At 52.6% G+C, this 11,761-nt stretch overlaps 1 protein-coding gene across 1 annotated transcript; it reads right to left on the bottom strand.

The window, feature by feature from the left end:
• Nucleotides 1-1,888: 1,888 nt before the first annotated feature.
• Nucleotides 1,889-11,761, bottom strand: Slc25a29 (solute carrier family 25 member 29). Its single transcript, XM_040742501.1, has 4 exons — nucleotides 11,560-11,761; nucleotides 7,239-7,282; nucleotides 4,309-4,392; nucleotides 1,889-4,024 (listed from the first exon to the last, which is right to left on the bottom strand). Exons 1-4 carry the CDS (start codon nucleotides 11,591-11,593, stop codon nucleotides 3,266-3,268), a joined length of 921 nt encoding a protein of 306 aa, XP_040598435.1. The 5' UTR covers nucleotides 11,594-11,761; the 3' UTR covers nucleotides 1,889-3,265.

Raw genomic sequence — 11,761 nt, 5'->3', positions numbered from 1 at the left:
AAAAGGCTTGTCTATCTCTTGTAGCCCTAGCCCTGGAGGGAGGCGGCTGACTCAGACCCAACAGTCTTGCTTGGTCATGGTAGGACTTTTCTGGAAAGCATGGGTGTGTAGAGTTGAGGGTGATGGAGACGTAGAGTGCCCTGTGACCCAGGCCGTGCTCACTCCGTGGGCCTCTCCACGAGCAGTCATAATGATCAGCTGCCATTCTTGGAGACTCAGCAAGGTGGTCTCAGCAACTTCCAAGAGCTAGGACAATAGATGCGGCTCCTGCCTGTACCACTGCCTGCGTGAAGCTAGACTGTCAGGGAACCAAGGGGAGGACCTAGCCACAGCCCAGCAATTTAAGCCTTTGTTCACACAAACAGAGAATGCTGTGAGCACTTAGTAAAGCCAAGTCCAGGTCTAAAAGAACCTCTAAATAGGTACGGAATGCTGAAAAAATGTGCGTAAATGCTAAAGAAAGAAAGAAAAAATGGGTATAGACAGTCATAGAAAAAAGTTTAAGAATAATAAAGTGAATTATTTAAAGAAAGAGTAAAGTAATAAAGTAACCCATCAGGCGTTGGTGGTGCACGCCTTTAGTCCCAGCACTCAGGAGGCAGAGGCAGACGGATCTCTGTGAGTTCAAGGCTGGGCTGGACTGACAGCCTCCAAAACAATACAGAGAAACCCTGTCTCGTAAAACCAAAAAAATAAATAAATAAAATAAAAAATAAAAAAGTGACCCATGCTGGGCAGTGGTGGCATACGCCTTTAATCCCAGCACTTGGGAGGCAGAGTCCTCATCACATTATCATCACCATCATCATCATCATCATTTTATTTATTTTTACTGGAGGTGGTTTTCAGTTTGGAGAAGTGTGATCAAGTTTGGTTTTTGTTGTTGTTGTTTGGTTGTTTGGTTTTTTGTTTTTTGTTTTTTTTTTTGTTTTTGTTTTGTTTTTCTCCGTGATTTTGGAGGCTGTCCTGGAACTCGCTCTGTAGACCAGGTTGGTCTCAAACTCACAGAGTCTGCCTCCCAAGTGCTGGAATTAAAGGTGTGTGCTACCAATGCCCAGCTGTGATCAAGTTTTTACATTTTTTATTAAAAGTTTATTTTTTATATTCCAACCCCATTTCCCCCTCCCCTTCCCTCCTCTCCCCCTACTTCCATCTGCTCCTCGGAGAGGGTAAGGCCTCCCCTAGGAAGTCTACTAAGTCTGTCCCATCATCTCCTTGAGGCAGGACCAAGGCTCCTCTCCACCCCCACATCCCTGTGCCTAGGCTGAGCAAAGTATCTCCCCATAGAGAATGGGCTCCACTAGGTCAGTCTGTCAGACATCCCTGGCCTGTGGGATGAAGATGGACGCCCAACGTTGCAGAGGAAGCTTAGGTGACTGTTGAAGCAGCTATGTTTCAGTCACTTCCTGTTGGCTCAGGTGACAACATCTCCTTGGATCTCTGGTGCAGCTGAAGACAAGATGGTTACAGTTTTTTTTTCTTACCAAATTCAGAAAGAAACTCACAAAAGAGGTGTAAACTGTATAAGGTTGAGAAACACAAAAGCTTCAATTGTTCATCTAAGAAAATGGTTTGAGGTCTAAATAGTTTAAGTATAAAACTTTGAACTCATCAAAATAAGATTAACAGGGTAATTTCTCCAAATTTGCCAAATACAGATGGACTGGATATTGTAAATGTAATTCTTACCTTATAATTGTTCTTTTTTTTTAAAGATTTATTTATTTATTACATACACACCAGATTGAATTGTAGATGGTTGTGAGCCACCATGTGGTTGCTGGGAATTGAACTCAAGACCTCTGGAAGAGCAGTCAGTGCTCTTAACCTCTGAGCCATCTCTCCAGCCCCTTATAATTGTTCTTATTGTATATATAGTTTTACTCTGTTAAAGTTAAAACACTTTTTATTTAGACAAAAGGGGGGGAAATGTTGTGAGATTTTTATTACAGTTGAAAGATATGTCACTGTGATTGTTTTAATAAAATGCTAACTGGCCAATAGTTAGGCAGGAGGTATGGGTGGGACTTCCGGACAAAGAGACCTCTAGGAAGAAGAAACGTGGAGTCCCCAGCCAGATGCAGAGGAAGCAGGACATGAAATGGACTGATTGCAGTTATAAGAGCAAGTTAGAAACAAGCCTAAGCTAAGGCCAAGCTGTCATAATTTGTCAGTCTCCGTGTCATGATTTGGGAGTTGGCAGGACAGAGAAAGACTAATCACAGGGCACACGCTCTCATACTTTTCTCTCACCAGGGGACCTGTGTCCCCACCACAGGCCTCCAATTCCTGGAATGACAGCCAATACTTGCTAAAGGGCATGCTTGTGATTTTACTTTAAGCAACCCTCATGCCTCCATTTACCACCATGTAGACCAGGAATGTGGCCAGGTCCAAGTACATAGGCCATAGCCACTTGAATGCAGAGCAAGAAAGGAAATGAAGTCCCTTGCACCCTGCAGAGAGGAGCGTGACACACTTAGAAAACAAGGCTTTATTCCTTTAGAGGGCCCTGTACAACAGTCACAGCCAGCCAGAGAGCTACACTGTACCAGGTGCTAAGACCAGGGGCACAGGCACTGAGAATGCTCACAGGGACATTTACTGGGAAGGGGAGCAATCTCGCACTGTGTTCTCCTGGCCCCTCTGCCTACCCATCATTGGGAATCCTGACTGGCAGTAGTGAGCCAGACCTCAGCTGACCAAGGTCCCCATTGTACAGACAGGTAGCTAGAGACCCAGGGATGAGAAGACTTCTTGTCACAGCTGTCACACAATTTCACCGTGGAGACACTGAGGCCAGTAACCCATCTGCTCCCCAGGTAGGCCCTACACAGGTAGGATCCAGGGCCCTAGCCCCATATGCAGTTCAAGGGCAGCAGCTGAGAAGTGCCAGGCGCATTCCATACTGGCCTCTGCCCCTAATGGTAAGAAGAGGCCAATGTCTTCCTGGGATTGTGGGAAGGAGCGGGTCCTTGGCCAGCTTGTTACAGTTGGCTCAGGAGAGAACCCTGGAGTGTAGGTCTTGGAAGATTCTCACTGGCAGTGCTGTCTGCGGAGTGTCAACTTAGGCAGGCTTGACCTTCCCGAATATACCGTGTACGAGGAAGAGTCCCCATTTTACAGCTAAGAAAACAGGAGGTCAGTGGGGGTATAGCCTGGCTGCTGTCACCAGCCAAGGAGCAAGGAGACTGGCCGAGAAGCCACATTATCTGTGTCAGGTTTCAGCCAACTGGCCTTGGGGATGTCCATATGTTAGGCAGCATCACAGACTGGAAGGCTGGGCCAGGGCAGGCCCAGCAGGGGTGGCGGAGGTGCTCGGAACCGCCTCACTGTCTAGCTGGGCCTCCTGGCCCCGGGTGTATGTAAGCACCACGGTGACTGTGGCAAAGGTGGCAGCGTTGACGGGAAAAGCACGTAACAGCGTGGAGGCCAGCCCCCGTGTGAAGACTCGCCAGCCCTCAGCCCGGTAGCTCTGCCGCATGCAGTCGACGATGCCGTGGTAGCGGGGGGCTCCTTGCAGCCCATCAGCTTGTAGCCGTGACTTAACCACGTCCATAGGATAGGTGGAGAGCCAGGATGTGATGCCCGACGTGCCCCCCGCCAGCAGCAGCTTGGGCACCAGCAGGCGGTCATCTGGCTCGCAGCCCATGGCACGCGTCAGTACGTCGTAGGTGAGGAAGTAGACACCAAAGCTAGGTGTCTCGCGCAGAAGCGTGGACACCATGCCTCGGTTGACGCCACACAGACCCTCGTGCCGGTAAATCTGTGCCAGGCAGTCCAGGGAGCCCTTGTAGGTTCGGGCAGGGCCCACGTCTTGCAGCTGCAGCCTGGTCTTGGCCAGCTCCATGGGGCAACAGATGACACACTGAATGGCGCCTGCTGCCGCACCAGCTAGGAACTGATTGAGTGGCGAGTCCTGGCCCAGGGCCCTAAGGGTGTTTCCTTGCACCCCAAACACCAGTGCATTGATAAAGGTGAGCCCCATTAGTGGTGAGCCCAGACCTTTATACAGGCCCAGCACCTGCAGAGACAGAAACGCCATCGGGGATGAGGGCTGTCGCCCTGCTTGCGTTGGCCAGTCACTCTCCTCAGGCCCTGTGCAGCCCTAACCACCGGCTGCTCATGGGCAGCCCGCAGAATTCTGGTCGATACAACGTCCTCAATCCAGGATGATGCCCCAGCAATCGGTTTACACACCCATGGTCCCTCATGGGTACCCCAGTGACCTTCCCTGAGCTCTGGCCTGTGGTAATAGCACCTCCAGGCTTGCTCCCGGCCCAACAATTGCCCTGCCCAGGCACTTACACTCTCCTGCTTGACGATGGACTGGAAGCAGTGCAGTGTCCCTCGGTACTGGGGCTTCTCCATGTTCTGTACCTGCAGCCGCACCTGCAGGGGCAGACAGAGCCAGTGAGCAGGGACAGGCAGAGCCGCTGAAGCAGCCCCCTCCCCCCGGGCCTGCAGTGCACAAGTTACTTGTGAGTCTGGGATTCCAGGGTGCAGCCGATTGGGTGTTTGAGAGCTAACAGCTACAAGAACAGCCAGCTGCAGATGGGCGGGGAGTCCCTAAGACAAGTGGAAGAGGTCTTTCCTGTGCACTGCCACCAACCCTTGTTCAGGTGACACTTGTCTTCCCTTATGGGGCTGAGACCAAAGAGGAACCCCAGCCTGGTGTCCCACCATGAAACCTCCATCAGGGTGGGATTCTGGGCCTCCGTTCTGCTCCTGCTTGGTTCCTTCTAGTAGCCCTTTGACAACCATGGCCATGAGGCATGAGTGGTGGCAGACAGCTGACAGCCTCCTAGGTACCCACGGCAATAACTCCAGGACCTGGGGACACTGCCAGACCCAGAACCTCTTCCCACATCAAAGCACTCCGTTGCCTGAGAGCTTATCTGCTCTTGATATGCTGGCTTCATGGTGGCATGAGGGGGGGGGCGTATCCTGAACTTGGAATCCATGTTACAGCTAGAAGGGAAATTAGGTCACATCACGGTCTCAAGAGCTAGGAAGCCCCCTAGACCTGAATCAGAAAGGGTCTGCCATGACTCAGTGATGGAACTACACTGGTTTACCTAGCATGTGCAAGGGCTGCTGTATGAGGACTCAGGTTCAATTCCCAGCACCCACTCTGGTTCAAATCTTCTGTAACTGCAGTTCCAGGGAAGTCAATGCCCTCTTCTGGCCTCCATGGGCATCAGGCACATACATGATACACAGACAGACAAAACTCCCATATACATTAAAAACAAGCAAACTGCTTTATATGGCCAGTTTGCTTGAATGTCAATAGCTCAACCATAGTTGGGGGTTGGGGGTGTACAAATTGATTTTCTGAACGATCACTTTACGGGTATCCGTGGGCAGGGGAGTGACTCCTGTGGCTGAATAACTGCAGAGGGGTGGTCGTGGGCCCAGCAGCTCGGGGGAGTTGGGGCTACCAGGACAAAAGTGTTTTCATACCCGAGGGGCCTGCTTCAGAAGTGAGTACCAGTCAAGTCAGCAGCCTCTGCAATGCCAGGCTGAGGATGTGAATCCACGGCTCTCATTGACCCGACACAGCTGTGGGAGGTGTCTGAGACATCCGCCCACAAGATACTAACACAATGATGTGTGACTCTGGCCAGCCTCACTGTGAATGGGAGAAGGCATCCAGGCAGAATGTGGGCATGGTGGGTCACCTTGTGGACAGGATCTTGCAAGCCTGTGAATGGAACTCATGGGCCATTGCTTGCCAAGAGTCTGCTCTCTGGCCTTGTCCCCAGGGATGCCAGGTGACAGGTCTATGCTGCCTGTGGCCTGCAATTTAACCCATTAACGAGACACAAGTTATCCTGGTGCACATTGGACAACAGGACTTTGTAACCTCATCCACCCTGTCACCTCGCAGATGCCTGGACCAAGGACAGAGCTTTGTAAGGTCGAAGCCAGTGCACAAGGCCAGGGTCTTACACCCACATTGGAAGAAACCCCAGCTCTGAATTAATGAGCTACTTTCTGTGCCAGCAAACACCCGCTTCACTGAAGGAAGAAAAAGTATGTGAAGCTTAAGCTAGCTGGGGATGGTGTGTTCAGCCTCCAGGTTTTCCCTCACACCAGTGGGAACAGAGCCTGAACCAAGTACAGGTCTGGTCTCGAGCCCTGCTGCTCACAGGACACTGGGCACAAGGAAAACGGCTGAGGCTGGTCCTGATGTGGCCAGCTTGAGCAGTTACAAGTCCGACCACAGGGCTTTTCCACCAGATGGTGTGCGTCTGTCTCCTTGATCTCTGTCCTGGGATCCTAAGGACCCAGAGATCCAGTGATAATCGAGGTGTGATTCAGGAGGTACCTGCCCCAGGGTGTCTGTCCATGTTCAGAGCCCTGGCCATTTGGAAGTGTTTCTTAGGACCTTGCTGGGTGACACTGCCTTGCAGGTACATGCCAGCACTCAGGACAGTCGTGACAAGCACTGATCCATAAAGACTGAAAGGGAAATAGCCTCGAGTTTATTTCTGGTGTGTGTGTGTGACGTGGCCTTGCTATACAGCTCAGGCTGGCCTCAAACTTGTGGTCCTTCTGCCTTAGCCTCCCAATGCCGCCACCGTAGCGTCTGCTACCACATCCAGCTGTTGAGGCAGGCTTTCCCAATTCGTGCTGGTGTCAAATTCTTAATTCTCCCCAGGACTGGAATTCCAGGTGTGCTACCTATCACACCTGGCCCACTAGGGTCGGATTCCTTATATTTCTGCCTTTTCTGACCTCTTACTTTCTTTCAGATGTCAGGGGTAGGACTAAAGAGATGGCTCAGCAGTTAACAGCACTGGCTGATCTCCCAGAAGATCTGGGTTCAATTCCTCGCACCCACATAGCTGCTCACAACCACCTGAAACTCCAGTCCCACCAGGCACACACATGACGCACAAACATACATGCAGGCAAAACACACAGGCTAATAATTCAAAGAAGATGCTAGGGAACTATACATCAGAACAGGGTGGGCTTTCTCTCCCTGGCTGACAAGAAACCCGCCCATCAACACCTCAGTCTCTGCCAAGTAAAGCTGAGCCCGTGAACTCAGGCAGTTCAGCCTCTGTGGAAGACGCAATGCCCAGGAGGAAGGGTCAGTCAGTTCGTTCAGTGAGGGGCGGCCGCCCTGCCTCATTTAAAACCCGAGGAATGATCTTTACTGTGTTCCAGGGCCAGAAACACTGCAGGCCTGTCCCAGCCTGCCTTTCCCTGCACAGGAGACTCACCTTGACTGTGTCAAAAGGGTGTCCCACAAGCACACCTGCCACACCTGGAAGAAAAAGGTACCTGTGACCAAGTGCTTTAGATCTTTGCAGAATCCTGGGACAGGAAGGTTCTGCCAAGGAAAGATGGACAGGCAGGACGCATGGGAAGGGAACACTGATCAGGTCTCTACGGGACCCTGGGTACATCCCAGGAATTCCTGTCACTTCCCCTCTGGTAACAAGGGGCAGCCTGCATCAGCTTAACTCAGATGCTGTGTCCTTTGCCTCCCCCTGCAGTTCCCTGAGGTCATGTATCCCTTGGGGGAACTGTATAGCACCATCCCAAAGCCTAACACTACAGAAGGCTCTGGGGCTGTTGGAGTCGGAGGCTAGCCTGCCACTGGGATTTGAACCTGGGATGTTGGAGTAGGAGGTTAGCCTGTCAGTGGGATTTGAACTGGGGATACTGGAATAGGAGGTTAGCCTGTGACCGGAATTTGAACCCAGGCTGTTGGAGTTGGAGGTTAGCCTGTCAGTGGGATTTGAACCTGTCTGTCAGTGGGATTTGAACCTGTCACTGGAATCTGAACCCAGGCTGTTGGAGTTGGAGGTTAGCCTGTCACTGGGATTTGAACCTGGGATGTTGGAGTCGGAGTAGTGAACATCGGTGTGACTCTCATCACCCCCATACCCCCTGCAGCCCTTGGTCACCTGAAAGGCACTTAGCATCCTCCTCCTCCTACCCTCCCCCCACTCTAGGATAGCCTGGAGATTAGGAACCCCCAGGAAATACTGCCTGAGGACCTGCTGCCTGTTGGCCAACACCTCCCAAGTGCCACACTGCTCTGAGTCATGCTCAGTATTTTTATCACTTAAGGGCCTGCCAGAGACCCCGCCCACAAGAGCAGGGTTCACCTCTCCCCAAAGGCTTAAGAACATTCCTCAGTGGCCTGTTGGTAGTGAACATCGGTGTGACTCTCCTCAACCCCCATACCCCCTTGCAGCCCAATGACCCCATTTCTCAGAAGAAACAGGAGTCAGGGAGGTTTCCTTCTCTAGGAAACATCTGCCCAAGGGCCTCTTTGGGGCTGGCCGGCAGCCAGAGGTGGAGCGCCTGCTCAGTGCTTGAGGTCCTGGGTTCCTCCCTTAGCAATGCAGAAAGAAAGAAATCCCCTTTGACTGCTAGTATTTTATGTCTAACGGCAATGAACAGTAACATTACACACTGCCGGTCACGCTCTTGGTTCATACAGATCCTAACTCTGCCACTTCAGAGGCCTATGAATTCATTCTACAATTGAGGAAACCAGAACCAAGACGCCCACAGCAGTGCGTCTCCGGTACACAGCCAGTAAGTGATGCAACTGTAGCTCTACTCATGCGAGGGCTGTGTCCTAGCCTCTCAGCATCTCTCCTGGTCCTGCCTGGGATGGCCACAGATCCTGCCAGGAGACACTAAAGGGTGACATCTGCTCCCAAACTGTGCCTTGCATCCTTCTATAATGTCCACTGTGTTTCACGCTTCTGTCCAAAATAAATAAATACAAACAAATAAATAAAAAACAACACACAAGCCAAACCATTTTTTTTCCTTTTGGAGACAGGGTCTCACTGTGTGACCCTGGATGGCCTGGATCTCCCTATATAGACCAGGCTGGCTTCAAACTCTCAGAGATCAGCCTGTCCCTGCAAGTGTGCCACCATATCTGGCTTTCCTGTGATCTGCTCTTTCAGTGTCCAGTAGGACACTTTCTAGTAACACTCCAGTCTTTACCCAGGAAAAAAGGGGGGCATCCCCTGAGCCCTCACCCACCCCTGGCCCCCATCACTGCCACTTTTCCACGCTGCCTCTCATCTTGGAGTCTGCAGGTGAGAAGCCTACTGCTTACCCTCTCCTCATTGTTTCGTCTGGACACCTTGGAGATGTTACATGTGGATTTTAGGAATGTTGCCAGGGGATGCCAAGGGTGCGCCTGTTCCTTTAAAGCAACCCCCCCTTGGCACTCCACCAGCCCTCGAGTTGCAGATTCAGGCCCTGTTCCAAGCCAGGGAAATTTCCACTATAATCTATTCCCCCTAGTCACCATTTCCAGACAGGCTCCTTGTCTCTTGGAGCTGCTCATGGCCTCCCAATATCACCTGTTTGTGTTGGTGGTACCTCAATTCCTCCTTTTGGAGAGACACCCATTTTCACCTGCTTTTAACCTCCTGGTTAGTGGTGACTGGGGCAAAACCAGGACTCACAGAGCCCAGTCGCCCAGCCCCTGCTTACCGCTTTTTCGTATTTGCAAATCCTGCTTCCTGAACTTCTTTTCTTGGGATAATCTGAATCTTTTAGGGCTTCAGAAAGCCTATCACCCATGGCTGGTGTGCTGGGCATCTGGATATGCCCTGTTCACCTTCCTCCCTCTCCCTCCAAGGCCCCCTGATGCCAGCAACAGCAGCCTTTGGCACTTCCAAGACCCTGAAGAGACCGGAAACCCTCTAACCCACCCCTTCTGCTGGGAAACCATCTCTGAGAGGATCCCCCAAGTGTAGTCACACCAGCAGAAGGGACCCCTCAAATCCAAAGACCCTGACCACAGCCAGAGTGACTCTGACACCATGAGCATCCGAGGACAGGAAGGGGCCGCCTGGGAGCACCTGGGAGCAGTTCTGAGAGATGACAAGCCTGTTGCCTCCACAGACACTACCTGGTAACCAGGTCACACCAGCCATGCCCTATCCAGAACCCAGGAGCCACTGTGGCCTCAAGATTTGAGACCCTCTCACAGTAGGAACTGATTAGAAGCATTTCTACCCATCTACCAGATAAGTTTCTACCAGAAACCAATCCATTAGTCAAGATATTTGCCCTGCCTCCCACAGAAGCTAAAGAGATAGGATGTGTGTTGGGCCACGCAGGCACACCCACAGAGCATTCTTCCTCTGGAAAATTTGCCCCATCATCATCCCTTCCAGGCAGGCGCTTGAGGAGGCCAGATCCCCACATCCAGAGCATGTCTGACAGCAAGCAGTGATTGGAACCCCAAAGGCACGCCCAGGACACAATCAGATCATTGTCCACCCCCAGCAGCCCTATCCCTTCAGAGAGGCTGAGTGTGAGGTCACAACCTCTTCCCATTTCTTTCCTTGCTGGATGAGCCCAGACGAGGCCCTGCAGGTGACTCCCATCTCAGACCCACCCTGCCTTACTTCCATGTAGCCGGGCTCTCTCTATGCACCCTGGGTGGGAGTGCATTCCGGGGCTGGAGGTACATGCTTCCCCTGAGACAGGCGGGGTGAAGATGGATGGGCATCTGAGGTAGGAAAGGCCTGCTTGAGTAAGGGGTGGCTGAACCATGGGGGCAGTCTGGGTTTCTAAGCAGATCTGGAAGTTGCAACCACAGAGGGAACCGTGGCCCTGGGGAGATTGCAGCAAAATAGGAGGTGGGGGGCTTGGTCATAGGAGGGGACTTCATCTTTCCTGCTACTGGTGGGGGCTAAGACGGGACTCCGGCTGGGTCTCTAATTCCTCACCAACTTGCAGAAATCCTGGGCTTTGCCCCCTCCCACGGCTTACAGAGGAAAGCCTGGGTTACAGCCTGGCGGCTCTCAAGCTCTTTGTGGGCACATCACTGCCCTGGGAAGGCATCCTGCCAGACCAGCCTTCTCTGCCCAGGAAGAAGCAAGCACAGATTAAGCACCTAAGGCCAAGGGAGACCTTTTTCGGGTGAGATCTTTCCTGGTAGGGCCATGATGGTAAGCAGAGGAAGACAACAGGACAGGTGGGTTGAGGAGCCAGGCCTGGGCCTCAGAGTTGAACCCAGCCTTGACGTAACCAGCCAGACCACTGCCATGTCGGCCGATGTACCTGGAATCCTTACGGTTAAATCAGGTTCTGTATATAATACTTACTAAATGAACTATGCCTCTAGCTAGGTACAAGAAAAGACACTAAAGGTTCAACAGGTCCGCACAGTCGGGCCACGGGCAAATCTGGTCTGCTCTCCGCCTCAAGCTCTCCAGAGTCAGGTTGACTTTGACCACCCGGTAGGCCGTTTCCTCCTTTTCTGAGTCCTGTAGCAGCTCAAAGCACCACATGGGAAGCACTGGGCGCCTGAGGTCAGGTCAGCCCTCTAGGAGGTCGCACGGTGACACCAGCCTCGCTCGGACAGTTGCCGGGAGGGAAGAATCCGCGGGCTGCGCGCCCGCATCCTTCCGTCTGTCCCTGCTTCTGGCCAAGCCGAGGTACCGCCGGGATCCCCAGACCTCACACCCAGTGCACACGGAAGGGTCAAGAAGACACCTGTCCTCGCGTACCGGGCAGGCTGCGTGCCTGGCATGCCTGGAGTGCCCTTACCTCCAGCGCATCCGGCCAGGAAGTCGAGCGCCATGGCTCGGCTCCACGAGCCGCCTGAGTCCTACTACTCCTTGGACCCCTGGGCCGTCGGGGCTCCGGCTGTCTCGCAGCCGGGCGCAAAGCCTGGTCCGGGTGGCGGCTGGATGGAAAGCGCTCCCTGGCGTCCAGCACGCCGGGCCTCACCTCGCGCTGTGCGCCCCGC

Source organism: Mesocricetus auratus, unplaced genomic scaffold (assembly GCF_017639785.1).
Source record: "Mesocricetus auratus isolate SY011 unplaced genomic scaffold, BCM_Maur_2.0 Super-Scaffold_15014, whole genome shotgun sequence".
Classification (NCBI taxonomy): domain Eukaryota; kingdom Metazoa; phylum Chordata; class Mammalia; order Rodentia; family Cricetidae; genus Mesocricetus; species Mesocricetus auratus.
This window is presented reverse-complemented; position numbering and strand designations above follow the sequence as displayed.

Coding starts and splice junctions, on each gene's coding strand:
- Slc25a29 (XM_040742501.1), bottom strand. CDS start 11,593: ATGGCGCTCGACTTCCTGGCCGGATGCGCTGGAG. Junction 7,283..11,559: donor CCTGGCCGGATGCGCTGGAG/GTAAGGGCACTC, acceptor TTTTTCTTCCAG/GTGTGGCAGGTGTGCTTGTG. Junction 4,025..4,308: donor CCATCGTCAAGCAGGAGAGT/GTAAGTGCCTGG, acceptor CTGTCTCTGCAG/GTGCTGGGCCTGTATAAAGG.